At 42.9% G+C, this 16244-nt stretch overlaps 1 protein-coding gene across 2 annotated transcripts in view; it reads left to right on the forward strand.

Moving 5' to 3' along the window:
• The first annotated feature begins 4290 nt into the window (after nucleotides 1-4290).
• The window catches only part of EP300 (E1A binding protein p300), an 82831-nt gene continuing 70877 nt past the window's right edge, over nucleotides 4291-16244 (forward strand). For both annotated transcript variants that reach the window (XM_043562705.1, XM_043562706.1), the window contains exon 1: nucleotides 4291-5598. In XM_043562705.1, coding sequence (XP_043418640.1) covers nucleotides 5505-5598 — 94 coding nt within the window. In that variant the 5' untranslated portion in view covers nucleotides 4291-5504. The remainder of the gene's footprint in view (nucleotides 5599-16244) is intronic.

The following is a 16244-nucleotide window of genomic DNA, read 5'->3' on the forward strand; positions in this document are numbered from 1 at the left end:
GAATAATGTCTTCTCCATCTTGGAATCCATAATACCCAGCAAAATGTTGGGCACAGAGAAGTTGCTCAGGAAAGGTTGGTTTTGGGGTGTAAAGATTACAAATTCTTGCTTGCTGGCATTTTACTTCAGTCCTTATGTTGGGACACCATGCTCAACACAGAAAGTTACAAGTTCTGTGGCTGCTTTGGTGGTTTTGGCCCTGTATGTTCCAAGTTTATAGAAAAGGTTTTGTGAATGTGTGTGTTTGAGTATATGTTTACGTGTATAACTTTCTTCTTCTTCCTTCCTTCTTCTTTCCTTCCTTCCTTCCTTCCTTCCTTCCTTCCTTCCTTCCTCCTTGCTTCCTTCATTCAACAGACACTCATTGGCTATGAATCCTGCCGCAGTTCCTGTACTAGGTACCAGAGGCATGAGAAAGCATAAGACCGGCTTCCTGCCCTGAGGGTTCAGTGGAAAGAGGCCTGTATGTGATGTTGGAAAACCTGAGTTCAAGTCTTCCTTTTGCCTCAGTTTGGGATCTCACAAAGGACATTTTATTTGCTTCAGAGTCTCAGTTTCCCAAATCATTAATGAATACAAACACTTATTCTCCTCCTGTGATAATTATAAAAAACCTGGGTCAAGATGTTCAAGATTCCAGGAGAGAGGAAGATTAGCTATACCTGATGGGCAGGTAAGATAGACTGTGTCCTTGTCACTGCAGTTGAATAAAAAGATGGACAAAGATTGACCAAACACACTCAGACCAGATTGACAAATTGATGGTATCTAGTCGTTTGTTCAAGAAGTTTGAGTTGAGGGGTGCCTGGGTGGTTCAGTCAGTTAAGGGTCCGACTCTTGACTTCAGCTCAGGTCATGATCTCATGGTTTGTGAGTTCCAGCCCCACGTTGGGCTACAGAGCCTGCTGGGGATTCTCTCTCTCTCTGCTCCTCCTCTGCTTGTGTGTGATTCTCTCTCCCCCTCTCTCTGCTCCTCTCCTGCTCATGCATCAGGTCCTGAGTTAGGAGCTGGGAGAGGGAGAGATGGACAACACGGTCACCCTTCCTGATGTCACCAGAAAAGGCCAACAAGGACTATAATACAGTGTGAAATGGAGGCGATTCAGAAGTATAGAATGCTTGCCATGGGAGGGCAGGGGAGAGGTCTGCAACCAGGATTCAAGGAGATCAGGAAGGGCTTTACAGGAAAAGGGATGTGTAAGCTGAGACCTGAGTGATTGGGAATCAGGTGGACAAAAGAGGTGGGGGTGGTGGGTGTTTCAGGCAGAAGGACTATGTGTGAATGTCCCAAAGACAGAGAGAGCATGGGCACAAGAAGCATAGAAATGATTCCATTTTGCTGCAAGGAAGGAGGGAAGTTGAGAGAAATGAGACAGGTAGACAAGGGCCATTGCTTGTACATGAACCTTTATCCTATGGACAAAGAGGAACCATTGAAGGCTTTTTAAAAAAATGTTTTTAGTTCTGATTTCACACCCCACAAACATATATAACGTAGAGTGAAAGCTCCCTGTAACACTTCTCTTACTCCAACACTGTTGAAAGTTTGGCGCATATCCTCTCAGCTTCCAATCAATCCATTATTAATATTAATTACATTTATAAAAGTAGAGCCATTCTAGACCTGCTGTGTTATAATTTTTTTTTTTTGTCCTTAGCAATATACGGGTATCTTTCTATGATAGTACATATCTACCTGTTCTTTTTTAAAATTTACATCCAAGTTAGTTAACATATAGTGTAGTAATGATTTCAGGAATAGAATTCAGTGATGCATCACTTAAAGATAACACCCAGTACTCATCCCACCAAGTGCCCTCCTTAATGCCCTTTGCCCATCGCCCCAACCCAACCCCTACCTGCTCATTTTTATTATTAATGTTTATTTATTCTTGAAAGAGAGACAGAGCATGAGCAAGGGAGGGGCAGAGAGAGAGGGAGACACAGAATTGGAAGCAGGCTCCAGGCTCTGAGCTGTCAGCACAGACCCCAACACAGGGCTCGAACTCATATTGTGAGATCATGACCTGACTTGAAGTCAGACGCTTAACCAACTGAGCCACCCAGGCACCTCATACCTGCTCGTTTTTAAATGACGGCATGACATCCCATCATGGCAAGGCTGTTTCATTGCTTGTTTTGTTTTGTGGTAAAAAATATGTTAAACATTTTAAAAAATTGGGGCACCTGGGTGGCTCAGTCTGACTTCGGCTCAGATCATGATCTCGTGGTTTGTGAGCTCGAGCCCCGCGTCAGGCTCTGTGCTGACAGCTCAGAGCTTGGAGCCCACTTCATTCTGTGTCTCCCTCTCTCTGCACCCCACCGTCAAGAACAAATGTTAAAAAAAAAAAGAAAACATTCAAGAGATACTGGGATTTTCAAAATCTATAAGCGTTTGGCATGAATCTAAATATTTGTTCTCTACTCTATCCCCACTAACAGTGTATGAAAATACCAATTCTCCATGTTCTTGCCGATATGGGCTACTAAAATTTTTTCAGGAACAGATTTTATTAAATGTAGAATAGAAATAAAAGTATTTTCTTACAAACACTGACAACATTTTGGAAGTGTATATAAATCAATAATTCCTTGCGCGGATATGCGGCACTTTCAAAACCCGGCCACATTCACATTTGCAGGAGCAACCCAAGTTTGTGAAGACTTCTTCCCTTGATAACAAGTGCTTGGGAAAAACTTTGTTGCGGCCACACCTAGTAGAGCCCTTTTCTATTTAATTTTAGAACGAATGGCTAGGAACAGCTAAGCTGTATTGAGGTAGTGAGTGCTACTGTGTGCCAAATATTATGGTGTTATCCACAAATGATCATGTTTAATCTTTGCAATAAATGCCTCTCCACTGCAGTAGGGGTGAATTAGGCCTGAACATCACAGGACAGAAGTCATCCCTGTTGGCAACCTGGGTTGCTCCAGTAATACCTGACTCCTGGCTCATTGATTCTCTTCATCGTTCACTTTAAAGAATAAACAACAACAACAACAACAAAGTAAACTCAACAATAAGCAAACACCAACTAAGGAGCCTGAGATTTAAAATGAGTGAAACGCTTTAAACTATCTCCATAGATACTGGTTTGGGGGTTTCCTTGGGGAAACACTAACAACCTTGCCACCTCCTCAAGTACCAATTTACCCAAGGCCAAACACAGCGGAATCCTGTGATGTGTAGGAATGTGAAAGCATGCTAGCGAGGCCCTCCTCTGCAAAACTGTGTTGTCACACACACTTTATTTATATTCAAGAATTTTCCTCCTAGTTACATTTTTGCTTTTGTCCGTGCTTAGATTATCTTTAGCACCTTACGTTTTTGCCCTTGTCCATATCTACATTATCTTTAAGGTACTACCTACACGGTGGGCTTTTATTAAGCTAGCCTACTGGAGGTGGGTGAAAAGTAGTACCATAAAATGTCTTCAGGTCTCAGATGCACTCAGAAAAAGAATTCAAGTCTCCTTTGGTGAGAGTGCAACCCTGTAGGAGCGAGTGGACACGTGGTGGGCAAGAAACAAATTTAGGTCTGGTCCTAAAGCGTCTTTCCACTGCTGCGATTTTTGTTTTCTGATTACCAAAATAATATAGGCTTATTGTAAAACAAATTGTAAAATTTGGAGAAAAGGGAAACAACTCATCATCAGTGTGATTTTTTGGATGTGAGACGTTCCCTCCGGAAAAGCGATGGAGAGAGGATGCACTGGGTCTCTGGCCCACGACACTGGCCGACGACGGAGTACCCCCTGCCTGGTTGATTCAACCGGGGTTCGGAAGACTGCCCAAGGGCCCTGGACGCAGGGCTATCCCCACGGCACTCCCATTCGGCCACCTGCGCGGTGACTTGGCGCCTTCCCCGGCGTAGCTCCCGGACTCCGTCACCCCCAATTCCCACCGCTCCCCTACGCAGAGACCCAACCCAGGCACCTTCCCCCGCAAGTGTCCACCGACTGAAAATAGATCCCGAGTCGGCCCCCAAACCGCCCCCCCCTCCCTCCAAGTCCTCCCCTTTAAAGGGAGCCACCGGGTGACGCCGGGGGAGTTTGCGGAAGCGCCAACCGCGTTGGGGCCTTGGGCGGATCCCGTGATTGGAACTGGCTCCGCCCCCGGGTCCTCTTCCCCCATTGTGTGAGCGGCTCGGGCCAAGGCCCCGCCCCTTCGCCACCTCCCTCCGGAGGCCCAACCCCTCCCCTTTTTTTCACCCCCCCCTTGGCTCATTTCCGGCCGCCGCTGCTACCGCTAGCCTGTAAGGAGGATTCGGCAGAGGGAAGAAACAACAGCCGCCATCTTGTTTGTGTGCTAGGCTGGGGGGGAGAGAGGGCGAGAGGGAGCGGGCGAGAGTGGGCAAGCGGGACGCCGGGCGGAGTGCGGACTGCGGGAGCCAGAGTGCGGAGGCGAGCCGGGCCGGAGACAGGCGGCAGGGGCCGAGACAGTGGCAGGGGGCCCGGGGCGCACGGGCTGAGGCGACCCCTAGCCCCCTCCCGTCCGCACACACCCCCACCGCGGCCCGGCAGCCGGGCCGGCGTCGACGCCTAGGGGGGACCATTACATAACCCCGCGCCCCGCGGCGCCTTCGCCCGCCGCCGAGGGCGGCCCCGAGCGGAGCCCCGGGGGGCGGGCGCTCCCGGCACCTGGCCGCCGGGGGTGGGGGCCGTAGCGGCGGCCGTATTTATTTCTGTGCCGCGGGAGAGGAGGGCGAAGGAGGAGAGCGCGGCGCGAGGAGAGGCCGCCTGCGCCGCCCGGCGGAGCGGGGCCTCCTCGGTGGGCTCGGCGTCGGCGCGGGCGGGCGGCGCTGCTCGGCCCGGCCCCCTCGGCCCTCTGGACCGGCGAGCTCCGCGCCCGGCGTCCTCGCCGCGCCTCCGCCGCGCGATGTGAGGCGGCGGCGCCAGCCTGGCTCTCGGCTCGGGCGAGCTCTCTGCGGCCATTAGGGGCCGGTGCGGCGGCGGCGCGGAGCGCGGCGGCAGGAGGAGGGCTCGGAGGGTGGGGGCGCAGGTCCGGGAGGGGGCACCGGGAGGAGGTGAGTGTCTCTCGTCGCCTCCTCCTCTCCCCCCTTTTCGCCCCCGCCTCCTTGTGGCGATGAGAAGGAGGAGGACAGCGCCGAGGAGGAAGAGGCTGATGGCGGCGGCGGAGCTCCGAGAGACCTCGGCTGGGCAGGGGCCGGCCGTGGCGGGCCGGGGACTGCGCCTCTAGAGCCGCGAGTTCTCGGGAATTCGCCGCAGCGGACGCGCTCGGCGGATTTGTGCTCCTGTGCCCTCCTCCGGGCCTGGGCCCAGGCCCGGCCCCTCGCACTTGCCCCTACCTTTTCTATCGAGTCCGCATCCCTCTTCGGCCACCGCGACCCGGCGAAGAGAAAAAGGAACTTCCCCCCCACCCCCTTCGGGGGCCGGCGGAGCCCCCCAAGCCCACCCCAGGGAGCGGGGCGGGGAGCCCCGGCCGAAGAAGAGATTTCCCGAGGATTCTCGTTTTCCTCGCCTGTATCTCCGAAAGAATTAAAAATGGCCGAGAATGTGGTGGAACCGGGGCCGCCTTCAGCCAAGCGGCCTAAACTCTCATCTCCGGCCCTCTCGGCGTCGGCCAGCGATGGCACAGGTTAGTCCCAGGAGCCCTGGCCTTCCACATCCCCCCCCTTCATCTTTTTTGCTCGGTGCACCTTTCTTCTTCCATATTTTCTCCCTTTTTCTCTTCTTAGTTCTCTGCCTCTTGGTTAATTTTAAAGGTGTTTGAATGAGCTGGTCGAAGACGTCCAGTAGCCCAACCATTTTCTTTGCTTCCTAATACATTCGTTGCAACACTATGTCATATCGGTGTGTGTTCTGGAATTAGAGCTCTTGAGTGGTGCTATGGAAATAGCCTTTATTGTTGCTTCCGTGCAGTTTAATTTTTGAAATGCCAGTGCATTTGTGTGTAAGGCTTTTTTTTTGCAATTTTACTTTGAATTTTTTTGTTGTTGTTGAGAAATGAGGAATTGCGAATCCTTTCTCCTTGATTGCACTTATTCTGTTTTCTCTACTTTTCACTCTTCCTTTTCAAAATTTTCTCTGTTTGGCACAAGATTTTCTGTTGAGGACGAGGGTTTTAAAAATCTTGGTTTTATTTGTGTGTGTGTGTGTGTGTGATCCAGGATTTCAGGTTTGGTGTGATAAGGTTTAATGTCAAAGCTGAAATTTGGTTCCGATTATTTTACCTACCATTCCTAGGGGGTTTTTCCCCCCTTTTTATTTGCGTTAAGAATCAATATGGAGCGCAGTTCATTTTACATCTCCCGTTTCTTTCGTGTGAGACCAAAATGTCTGAAACTGGGGTTTTAGGTTGGGAGAGAGCAGAGGCATTTTCTTTGCAGTTTGTAGTCACTTTCTCTTGAGGGGGGGGGAGGGGGGTGGAGATACCCGATTGTGTGGAGTTCTGTAGTTGGAAATCAAAATTAGAAGTTGTAAGCACCCCAGTCATGAACTGCAAAGATAAACTGATCATACAAAAGTTTAAAATGTGTGTTAGGTTCGGTAGTTGTGTGTGTTTGTCTTTTTATGCTTTAAACCTATTTGGAGGTCCATACTGGAGTGTGAAAAAAAGCTCTACAATTCTTAACTTCACTCAGTTGTGGACTAAAACCCTTTTGTCAAGGGAAATTCGGGGAGACTTCCCTCCGTCATCCCCTTCTTATAATTAGTTTGGTGCTGTCTTGATGGCTAGCGATCTTCTCCTTTGCCGTCGTAGTTGTTTGAGGTGCCAGGATAATGAAGAGGAAGAATGGCTGGCCATCTGACAGTCCACAAGATGTTCCCCCTTACTCCGGAGCATCTCTTTAACTCAACGTCATCCCTCCATCTGCCAGTGAGAGTGCATAATGGAGTTAAATGTACCCTAGGAGTTTGTAGAGAACTTCTAAAGCATGTTTCTAAGTAGACTTCGTTTCAGAGGGTGAAAATGTAAGGATGTGGCAAATGCTTTGGATTCTTTGCTTTTATGGGAAAAATGTGTCCTGAGTTTCAGATAACCTGCAAAGATTGAGGATTTTTGCTTGAGGTCTTTACTTTAGACTTGCAAAATTGGCAGTGTGAGAACTTTGATCTATTCTTATTCCCTGGACTTTCTGTAGTCTTCACGGATTTTTTTTTTTCTCTTACTTGCCTTTTTTTTCCCCTCAACATCGTTTCACGTATCAAGCGTTGTATTCCTTTGCACTTACTAAAATGTTCCAGAGGATCTTCAGATCACCTTTAGACATATTTCCACCTGTAGCTTTTGTGTTGTTTTCTTTAGTTTTTGTGCCGTGTGGTAGTGGGTTTTACGTTGGAGTTCACCAGAGACTTCGGATGTTATAGAGAAAACTTCTTTAATGTGTGTCATTTTGATGACTCCTGATTTGAGCAGCTTAGTCTTGGAGTAAATGGAGTAACGCAAGGCCTGGAAGGCAGGCTGTGCTCTGTTGTTCAGACACCTCTGTTCAGGTGCAGTGCTGCATTCTCCATTTTTGATCTGAGCTAACTCATCTCAGTAGTATCTCACCTGTCCGGTACACAGAAACTGTTTTTTGCTACTTGAAATATCTTTGGATAATTATGAGTCCTAAATGTATCATGTGGGTTTAGTAGAGTAAAAAAAAAAAAAAAAAAAAAAAAAAAAATTCCTCAACATTGAGATGAACTCAGTCAATTTTAGTACTAAGAGTTTATTTTAGTATTATACTTGATATTAGTATTTACAGAAAGTTACCTTTCTCTAAATTTTGTGGGGAGGGTTTCAACCCTCCCTTCCCCTCCCCCCCCCCCCCCCCCCCCATTAAGATTGTACTCCAGGAATTCTTTGGTGTCCAGTTTTTAATCCTAATCAGTCTGGGTTTTTTTTGTTGGGGGATGGAGGGAGGTGGTTATTAAGAAAATACGGTCACTGTCGCCTTGTGAACTTAATTCAGGTTGGTGACCTTTTTTTTTCCCTTTGTTTTTCTTTCCCCCCTGCAGCCAGCACTGTGTAGTGTAGTTTGCAGGGAACTTTTAACAGAGACACTTCACTTTAAAACTTTAAATTTTCAAACATGTAACTCTCTACGTTTTGACTTTTGAGTCATTACCTGGATATTTCATAAACGTGAAAGTAAGTTCTTTGGTCCTCAATTATGAATTTTATCTAGAACTGGGTCAAAATGATCCCAACATTCTAGACATTAGAAACTTTTTTCATGATCAGGGCTTGCAGTTCTAGTAGCATAAGTGTACCTAACAAGAGTGTTTGTGTGTGCCAGTTTCATAGGAAAAAAAACTGGAACCCAACTGGGTTGACATACTACAGTATTAACAAAACAAATTAGTGTTTAAATCCCACTTTCTGAATTTTTAAGGTTGGCCACTGATGCAGAATAAAAATGACTTCTCGTTAGACAGTCAAAGATTCTTCTAAAACATTTCCAGATTGATTCAAATATCTTGAATTAAGTTCAAGTTTTATGTGTTGGAATGAGGAGGAAGAGACTTATTTTTTAGCTTTTGCATCTTTTTGTTCCTGTTTCAGTATTTGTAGTTGATCCATTTGATCCATTGAAAATCTAATTTAAGTTGGTATGGTTAGATCAGAACTATTTGATAAATCAAATGACTTTATGTCCCCCCCCCCCCCCGAAAATGATAAAAGCCATATGTAAAAATATTTTGGTAAAATTATTGAACAGAAAGGTTGACAGGTAAGTCCTGAAAATATTTCTTGAACCTATTTCTAATAACCTGAGGGATGGGCATGATGAGGATGATACTGTTGCCTTCGTTGTTCACTGGATATATTCTGTGGCTGCTTTGTAACACTTAATGCTATATGCACTGAAAGATCAGACCCTGGAAAGATGGTTGACAGTGCGAAGATCTGGCATTTAAGTGAAGATCCTTCTGGTCTTGGTACAGTTTTGTGGCCCTACTGTGAACTCAAGTGTCAGAATTGGCTTGGATTTTATGCCTATTTTTCATTTGAGGCACAGAGCAGATAGTATATAAACTATATCATCTTGATCGCTAGATTACTGTACATAATAGAGAAGTGGCAAGGATTTTTTTTTAATGTCAGTTATTATTTCTCAAAACACTCCTGTGGATTAGTGGTTTATTATCCTGACCACGATATTTTTGGTGGAAGCCATTTCTTTTTCAGCTCTTAAACCTGTGATGCTATGTTTTAATTTTATTTTTTAGGGATGTGTGTTTAGATTAGAGTTCAGCTTCTGGAGTTTTTCAGTTCTGGCTCCTTGGTTCACTGAGGTATTGCTGACCTCAGTGTTAAGTTGCAAAACATTTTATTATGTGCCTTGAACTCTGTCAATTGCTTATTTTCAAGGCTTTGTAAGTTCATTTATAGGGCTTTAAGAAGGCTGTCTGTGGTTGATAGTGAGATGAAGTGACTTTTGTTAAGTTGTAAATCTTGTATGTGTTACATACAATATGGGTGCCCTTTTCCAGCAGAAATTCACGTTCTCTCACAGAGCGGAGAAATGTATCGGTTTGTCCAGTGAATGTATAAAGGAGAGAGAGGAAACAGCTTCTGCCTTGATTGCCTTTTGGCATTTTGTTTCACTTTGTTTTTCCACCTTCTCCTTAGTCTATTCTATAAAAAGATAAATTGAAACAAGAAGTTAAAAATTAGTGCCTCATGGTGTTTGTAGGGACATTAAGTGGTAAATAGGAAAGGAAAAAGAAAAGAGTAGGAAGAATGTTGCAGATACAAGTGGGAGTGTAAAATACCTCTTCCTGGTGTATTTACAAAAACAGTTCAGGAGCTGTTCTGCCAATTCATCCACCCAACAATTAATAGAAAAATACGACATGCTTCTTTGTGTTTTCTGCACTTTTAGTGTTTCATCCTTTGAGAATTGCTGAAATTGAAGTTTTTAGTGTGGCAAACATTAGGGAAATAAATGGGCAGGTTGAAACTGAAATTATACCAAGTGTAAAAATTTTAAAACACTGAATTCTGCAGGTGATTTTTTTATGTGATGGGTGGTAGTTTTCTTCGGAAATTTTAGTAGGAAATGTTTTATTGCACAGTTCTCAAAGGTTTAAGAGAATGAATACTGAGGTGTTAAGCCTTTTCTGAACAGTTTAGATATAGATCTTATTTTATAAATGCTTCAAAAGGCAATTAGCAATAATTTAGTTGAGAGAGAAAGGAAAACTAAAACTACTGAAAAAAAGTGAGCAGTTAAAGAAAAGGAGTTTTGGAGTCTATTTTAGAGTTCAGATCCCAGACCTGCCTTTATTAACTGTGAACTGAACTTTTTCTCAGCTTTCTCACCTGTAGTACCAGAAGATTGTGGGGAGGAGTAAATGAAAATTCTCTTTATCCAATGCTTAGGGTAGTGCCTGTTGCAGCATAGTGTGTGCTAATTCTGTTGATGGTTTTTAACCTTACTACTAAATATACAACCAACAAAGCAATGGTAGATTTTTTAAATGGATTTGTAGATAGACTGGATAAAGAGAAAGCCAAGTCATGAAGTTCAGAGAGGAGAAGCCTTAGAAGTAAAGCTTATGGTGCAAAGATTAAATTTCTAAAGAGTATAAGAACATGGTAGCAGAGATTAAAATAAGACTAGAAGTACTGTATGTACTGTCACATAGGGTGTCTTGTATATGTAAGTAATTGTATATGTAAGTGGAAATTAACAAGTATTTAAAGCATAATGAGAAATCAGAAAGCAGATTGTTCTTACTGTAAATGCTCAAGTTAAGAATGGCTTTTTGCTAAAGAACTGTGTGATTGAGCACCATTTTTTCTGTTTTGTATTTGCTTCTCTGCGTTTTAAAGGACTTTCTTAAAAAAGAAGAGGGAGAAGAGAAGAAGGGGGGGGAGTGCAGTACTTTTCAAATTTTTTTGACCACACCCAGTAAGAGCTGTATTTTACATGAGTACCAGAGACCCTGTCTCAGCAAGTAGACAAACTTACCCATACTACTTGTAGTATACTATGTGTGATGTTTTCTATTTTCTTTCTTTCTTTCTTTCTTTCTTTCTTTCTTTCTTTCTTTCTTTCTTTCTTTCTTTCTTTCTTTCAAGTGCTGGTTGTGGCCCATTGTATTGATTTCATGACCTACTATTGACATGTGACCCACAATTTGAAAAATACTGGCTTAGAAAGGTTGACAAGCTGTCATTTGTCTCTATTGGGCCAACACTTTCTGTATACTAGGCATTTATCATCAGAAGGGAACACTCTGGTAATCCAGACAGACATAGACCCTTCCTTCCGTAGCTCATAGATAAGGGTGGAAGAGCTACATTCAAGACTGATGTGACCAGCATTATATTGAGAAGTACTGTGTACAGTGGGAGAAACTGGAGGGCCTATAACCTGTAACTGTTGTTCCTCTGGTGACTGTCTTAGAGGAATTGGTGTCTGATCTTGAGATCTGAAGGATAGGTGTAATAGGGTTAGTAAGAGTGAGCCCAGGCTGGGAACAAGAGTATGGCCTGTTCAGGGAACCTATTAAATTCTATCTGGCTGGGGGGATAGCAAGAAATATGACCATAGAGGTGAGTATGGGGCCACTTATGCTTGCCTTGTAATGCTTATTGGAGTTTAGACTTTACATTTTAGCACTTTTAAATGGATGGGGCAGAATTGTACTTGATGATCGACTAAAGTGAGGAATGCTTTGGAAAGGAACAGGGAACATATGATGCAGGAACACCAGAGAGATGGCTCTTTTAGGATTCTAGCTGTGATGAGTGTGGCCTAAATTGGTAGATGAAAAGCAGTGAAAAGATTAGAGAAAGGAAGGTGACCAACAGAAGTTGGTTGATTAATTACAGGTTAGGATATTGTGATAGAGAGGGATCAAGGATAATTCCCAAGTTTCAAGTTTGAATAGTTGGGTTGGTGAGGTTGCCATTTACTAGATAGCAAACATAGGAAGTGAAGTATTTGTGAATGTGGTGGGGGTTAGGGGTTGTGATGAGTTAAGTTTTGAGCATTTTGAAGTTGTGTGATTCTCCTGAGTGGAGTAGTCAGTATTCATTTAGTGTGCCTTTCTCTCCTTTCAGCCAACAAACATTGACTGCCCACCAAGTTTTAGACCCTTGGAAATGTAAAAATGAATCAAAGTACACTTTCTGCTCTCAAAGCATTAGGATCTGGTGGGGTTGGCATACTTGTCCACACAGTTTTCCTGAGTTACACTCTGATACGTGTTTTAAAAAAAAAAAAAAAAAAAGGTTGTGGATGAAGGTAGTGGATAGGGATTGTTTCTGACAGGCCGTGTTTGGAGGACTGGGGGAAAACTTCAGAGAGAATGTGTGTTTGAACAGAGGCAGGAGAACTTGAAGATAACTTCCCTTAGAAGTAGAGAAAGTTGGAACAGTATTTCTGTGTCAGGTGGAACAAATACGGGTAGCTCTGGTGTGACTAGAACATAGACTGTGGTGGTATGTTTTCATGTGAGACAGATGGAAAAGGATTTTGGTGTCCTATTATGAAAAGACAAAAATGTGATAAAGAGTTTGACATTTTTTACCATCAGGAAAAAAAAATTTATGAACAAGAGAGTGACATGGTCAGGGAAGGGGGAAAGATGAATTCTGGTGACACTGTACAGGATCCAGTAGCAGGCAGGGATGGCAGGAATACTAGGGGTATGTCACTTGTCTTTTGAGCGCACTTCATTTGCCTTGGAAGTTTTTTGGTAGATTGTAATTATTGATGTGAATTGTTTATTTAAGGTCCCAGGTTTTGTTTACCAGTTGTCCTAAATGTAGAAAATACAGCAGATAACTCAAAAACCAATCACTCTTCCCTTTTTCTTTACAGATATGCAGTCTTTCAGAATTTTTTTGTTTTTGTTCTTTGGAGAGATGGTATGATAGCTCTATCATCTAGGATCCCCTATAGGCATTTCATTCCTTTAGAGCAAACCCCAGTCAAGCAAACAAATCCTAGCCTCACCGCAAAGCTTCTCCCAAGATGTTACCACTACTCAAAATCAAGAAATTGTCAAGGGCGCCCAGGTGGCTCAGTCAGTTAAGCTCCTGACTCTTGATTTCAGCTCAGGTCATCTCACGACTGGTTAGATCAAGCCCCATGTGGGGCTCTGCACTGACAGTGTGGAGCCTGCTTTGGATTCCCTTTCTCACTCTGTCTGTACCTGTCCTCTGCTCTGCTCGTGTGCGCTCCCCTGCTCTCCCTCTCTCTCAAAAATAAATAAATGTTAAAAATAAAATGATCAGAGCTAGATAAGTGAGCGTGTGGTTTAGGTTTAATATGAATGTGTTGTTTACTTGATTGTTAAGGTAGGATTTTAATAAAAGTGTCCTCACCTTTGAATTAATTTCACACCAGGAAGTGTCACTATATTAATAAATTGATAAAGAGCAAGGCAGGCCACACATCTGATCAGTCATAGCACTTCATCTTTGTTTAAATGTTGTGACTTAAATAAATGTGGTGGGATTAAGAATCAACTTCAAGTAAGTCACTTGCCAAAGTATAGTTGCACCTTTTGATGTCATGGTTGCAGGACAATGTTAAGAATGCATATTTGGAAATTTGCTTGCACTTCTGCCCTTTGACCCTGTTGGATTTCAAAATTTAACAGTTGCTAACTTGCATGGCTTTGTGATCCTGTATAATCTAATATTACCATCTTCTATCCAAATTTGTGTATAACTCACAAATTGTTGCCAATTGTTTTGAAATGTATTAGAAGTCATATCTGTCTTTCCAGCATGGATATTTTATTTAATTTTCTTAGTCTTTCAAAAGTAGTTTTAAGTGTTTGTCCATTTTTCTCAGTAGGTGGGCTGTTTGTGATTAGATTAATTCTGCTTCCTTTACAGAGTATCAAATACTGTTTTTAATAAAATACCAAATAAAGGTTAGGAAAGTTGTTTCAACCTAATTAATTCCTGAAGTTTGCAAATTTTTCTTATTTTTTTGTTTTTGCTTTTTTTAAATTTTATAATAAAACTTTGTTTAAATTTTATTTTTTATTATATTTTTTAAAATTTACATCCAAATTAGTTAGCGTATAGTGCAACAATGATTTCAGGAGTAGATTCCTTAGTGCCCCTTACCCATTTAGCTTATCCCCCTCCCACAACCCCTCCCGTAACCCTCAGTTTGTTCTCCATATTTATGAGTTTCTTCTGTTTTGTCCCCCTCCCTGTTTTTATATTATTTTTGTTTCCCTTCCCTTATGTTCATCTGTTTTGTTTCTTAAAGTCCTCATAGGAGTGAAGTCATATGATTTTTGTCTTTCTCTGACTAATTTCACTTAGCATAATACCCTCCACTTCCATCCATGTAGTTGCAAATGGCAAGATTTCATTCGTTTTGATTGCCGAGTAATACTCCATTGTGTATATATATACCACATCTTCTTTATCCATTCATCCATCGATGGACATTTGGGCTCTTTCCATACTTTGGCTATTGTTGACAGTGCTGCTGTAGACATGGGGGTGCATGTGTCCTTCGAAACAGCTCACCTGTATCCTGTGAATAAATGCCTAGTTGTGCAATTGCTGGGTTGTAGGGTAGTTCTGTTTTTAGTTTTTTGAGGAACCTCCATACTGTTTTCCAGAGTGGCTGCACCAGCTTGCATTCCCAAAATTTTTCTCATTTTAAAGACTGCAGTGTTTTTATTTTATTTATTTTTTTTTTAATTTTTTTTTAACGTTTATTTATTTTTGAGACAGAGAGAGACAGAGCATAAACAGGGGAGGGTCAGAGAGAGAGGGAGACACAGAATTTGAAACAGGCTCCAGGCTCTGAGCGGTCAGCACAGAGCCCGATGCGGGGCTCGAACTCACAGACCGTGAGATCATGACCTGAGCCGAAGTCGGACGCTTAACCGACCGAGCCACCCAGGTGCCCCGACTGCAGTGTTTTTAAATATCATGCTTCTTCAGCACCCCAAACAGCTGAATTAATAATGTAGGAGTATCCTAAACCAATAAGAATGAGAGATCTTTATAAGCTTGTCAATGTCTAGCCAGACTGTTACCAGATTTTTAAAGTTCTGAAGATTTGGCTTTCGTTTCCCTCCTTACTTTTTAAAATCCTGGGTGCCTCCCCTGTAATAGGGGCTCTGAGCATTCCGATGTTTGCCAACCTTGTCACTCACTTTGCTCCCCCTACTTTGAATTCTTTCAGTTACTGAACTGGCTGAGCTTTCCGTGTTCACAACCTATTCTCTCTCTTTAATTCCACAATTCACCTGTCCAGCTCCTTCTTATCCTCTGGCCTCACCAATGAGTTAGAGGAAAGAAAGGTTTGAGATCAGGAATGTGCATTTTTTTACTTAATTTATTAATGTTTATTTTTGAGAGAGACAGAGACAGTGTGAGCGGGGGAGGGGTAAGAGAGAAGGAGAAACAGAATCAGTAGCAGGTTCCAGGCTCCGAGCTGTCAGCACAGAGCCTGACGTGGGGCTTGAACCCATGAACCATTAGATTATGACCTGAGCTGAAGCTGGACGCTTAACCGACTGAGCCACCCAGGCACCCCAGGATTGTGCATTTTTTAAAAAGCATTTGAATGCCATAGAGAAAACGAAATGAGGGTCAACGGATGAATTCTGTCTTCTGCGTGGATACTTCAGAGTTGACTAGTTTCAGAACACTATGGGTGTTTTGCTTAATGTGTACAGTTTAAGAGCAGAACTGAGTTTTTATTTGACTTCATTTTATCTGAAGCACAAAAATACGACTGTTTATCCAACAAATGTGTGAGCTTTCTAAATGGGGCGGGGGAAGATGTATAACTAGGAAGAGGTGCTATTTAGTAGAATAGATTTTGAGCCACAATTATTTCAATTTTAAGTTTCACATCCTAGTTAGTAACTTTTTTTTAAAAAAGCCTTTTATGCTCGCAGTGCAGTGTGTGGGATTATATTAATAATTCTAATTTTGAAGGTTATACTTCATTTATATATTTCATGGTGGGTAATAGTTGTCTAATTCCTCATATATTATGGGATCATCTTGATTTTTGGAAAGGGTAAGTATTCATTTTATAAGAGATTATATGGCTAAATCCATATACCAATATAGAAAACACCAAGGGTAACCTACAAAATCAGTATGTAATAAGGGAAGGATGTTTTGACTCAACACCAGTTTCCCACATATTCAGTCCAAATTCATTTTTGTTTAGATTGTTGCATTTCTAATACTTGATCCATTGTATTCTAAACTCATGTATTCTAAACTTTGCAAGTCAGATTTAAATATGTCCTGTCAGTCACATTTGTATCACTGTGTTT

The sequence above is a fragment of the Prionailurus bengalensis genome, chromosome B4 (assembly GCF_016509475.1).
Source record: "Prionailurus bengalensis isolate Pbe53 chromosome B4, Fcat_Pben_1.1_paternal_pri, whole genome shotgun sequence".
Classification (NCBI taxonomy): Eukaryota; Metazoa; Chordata; class Mammalia; order Carnivora; family Felidae; genus Prionailurus; species Prionailurus bengalensis.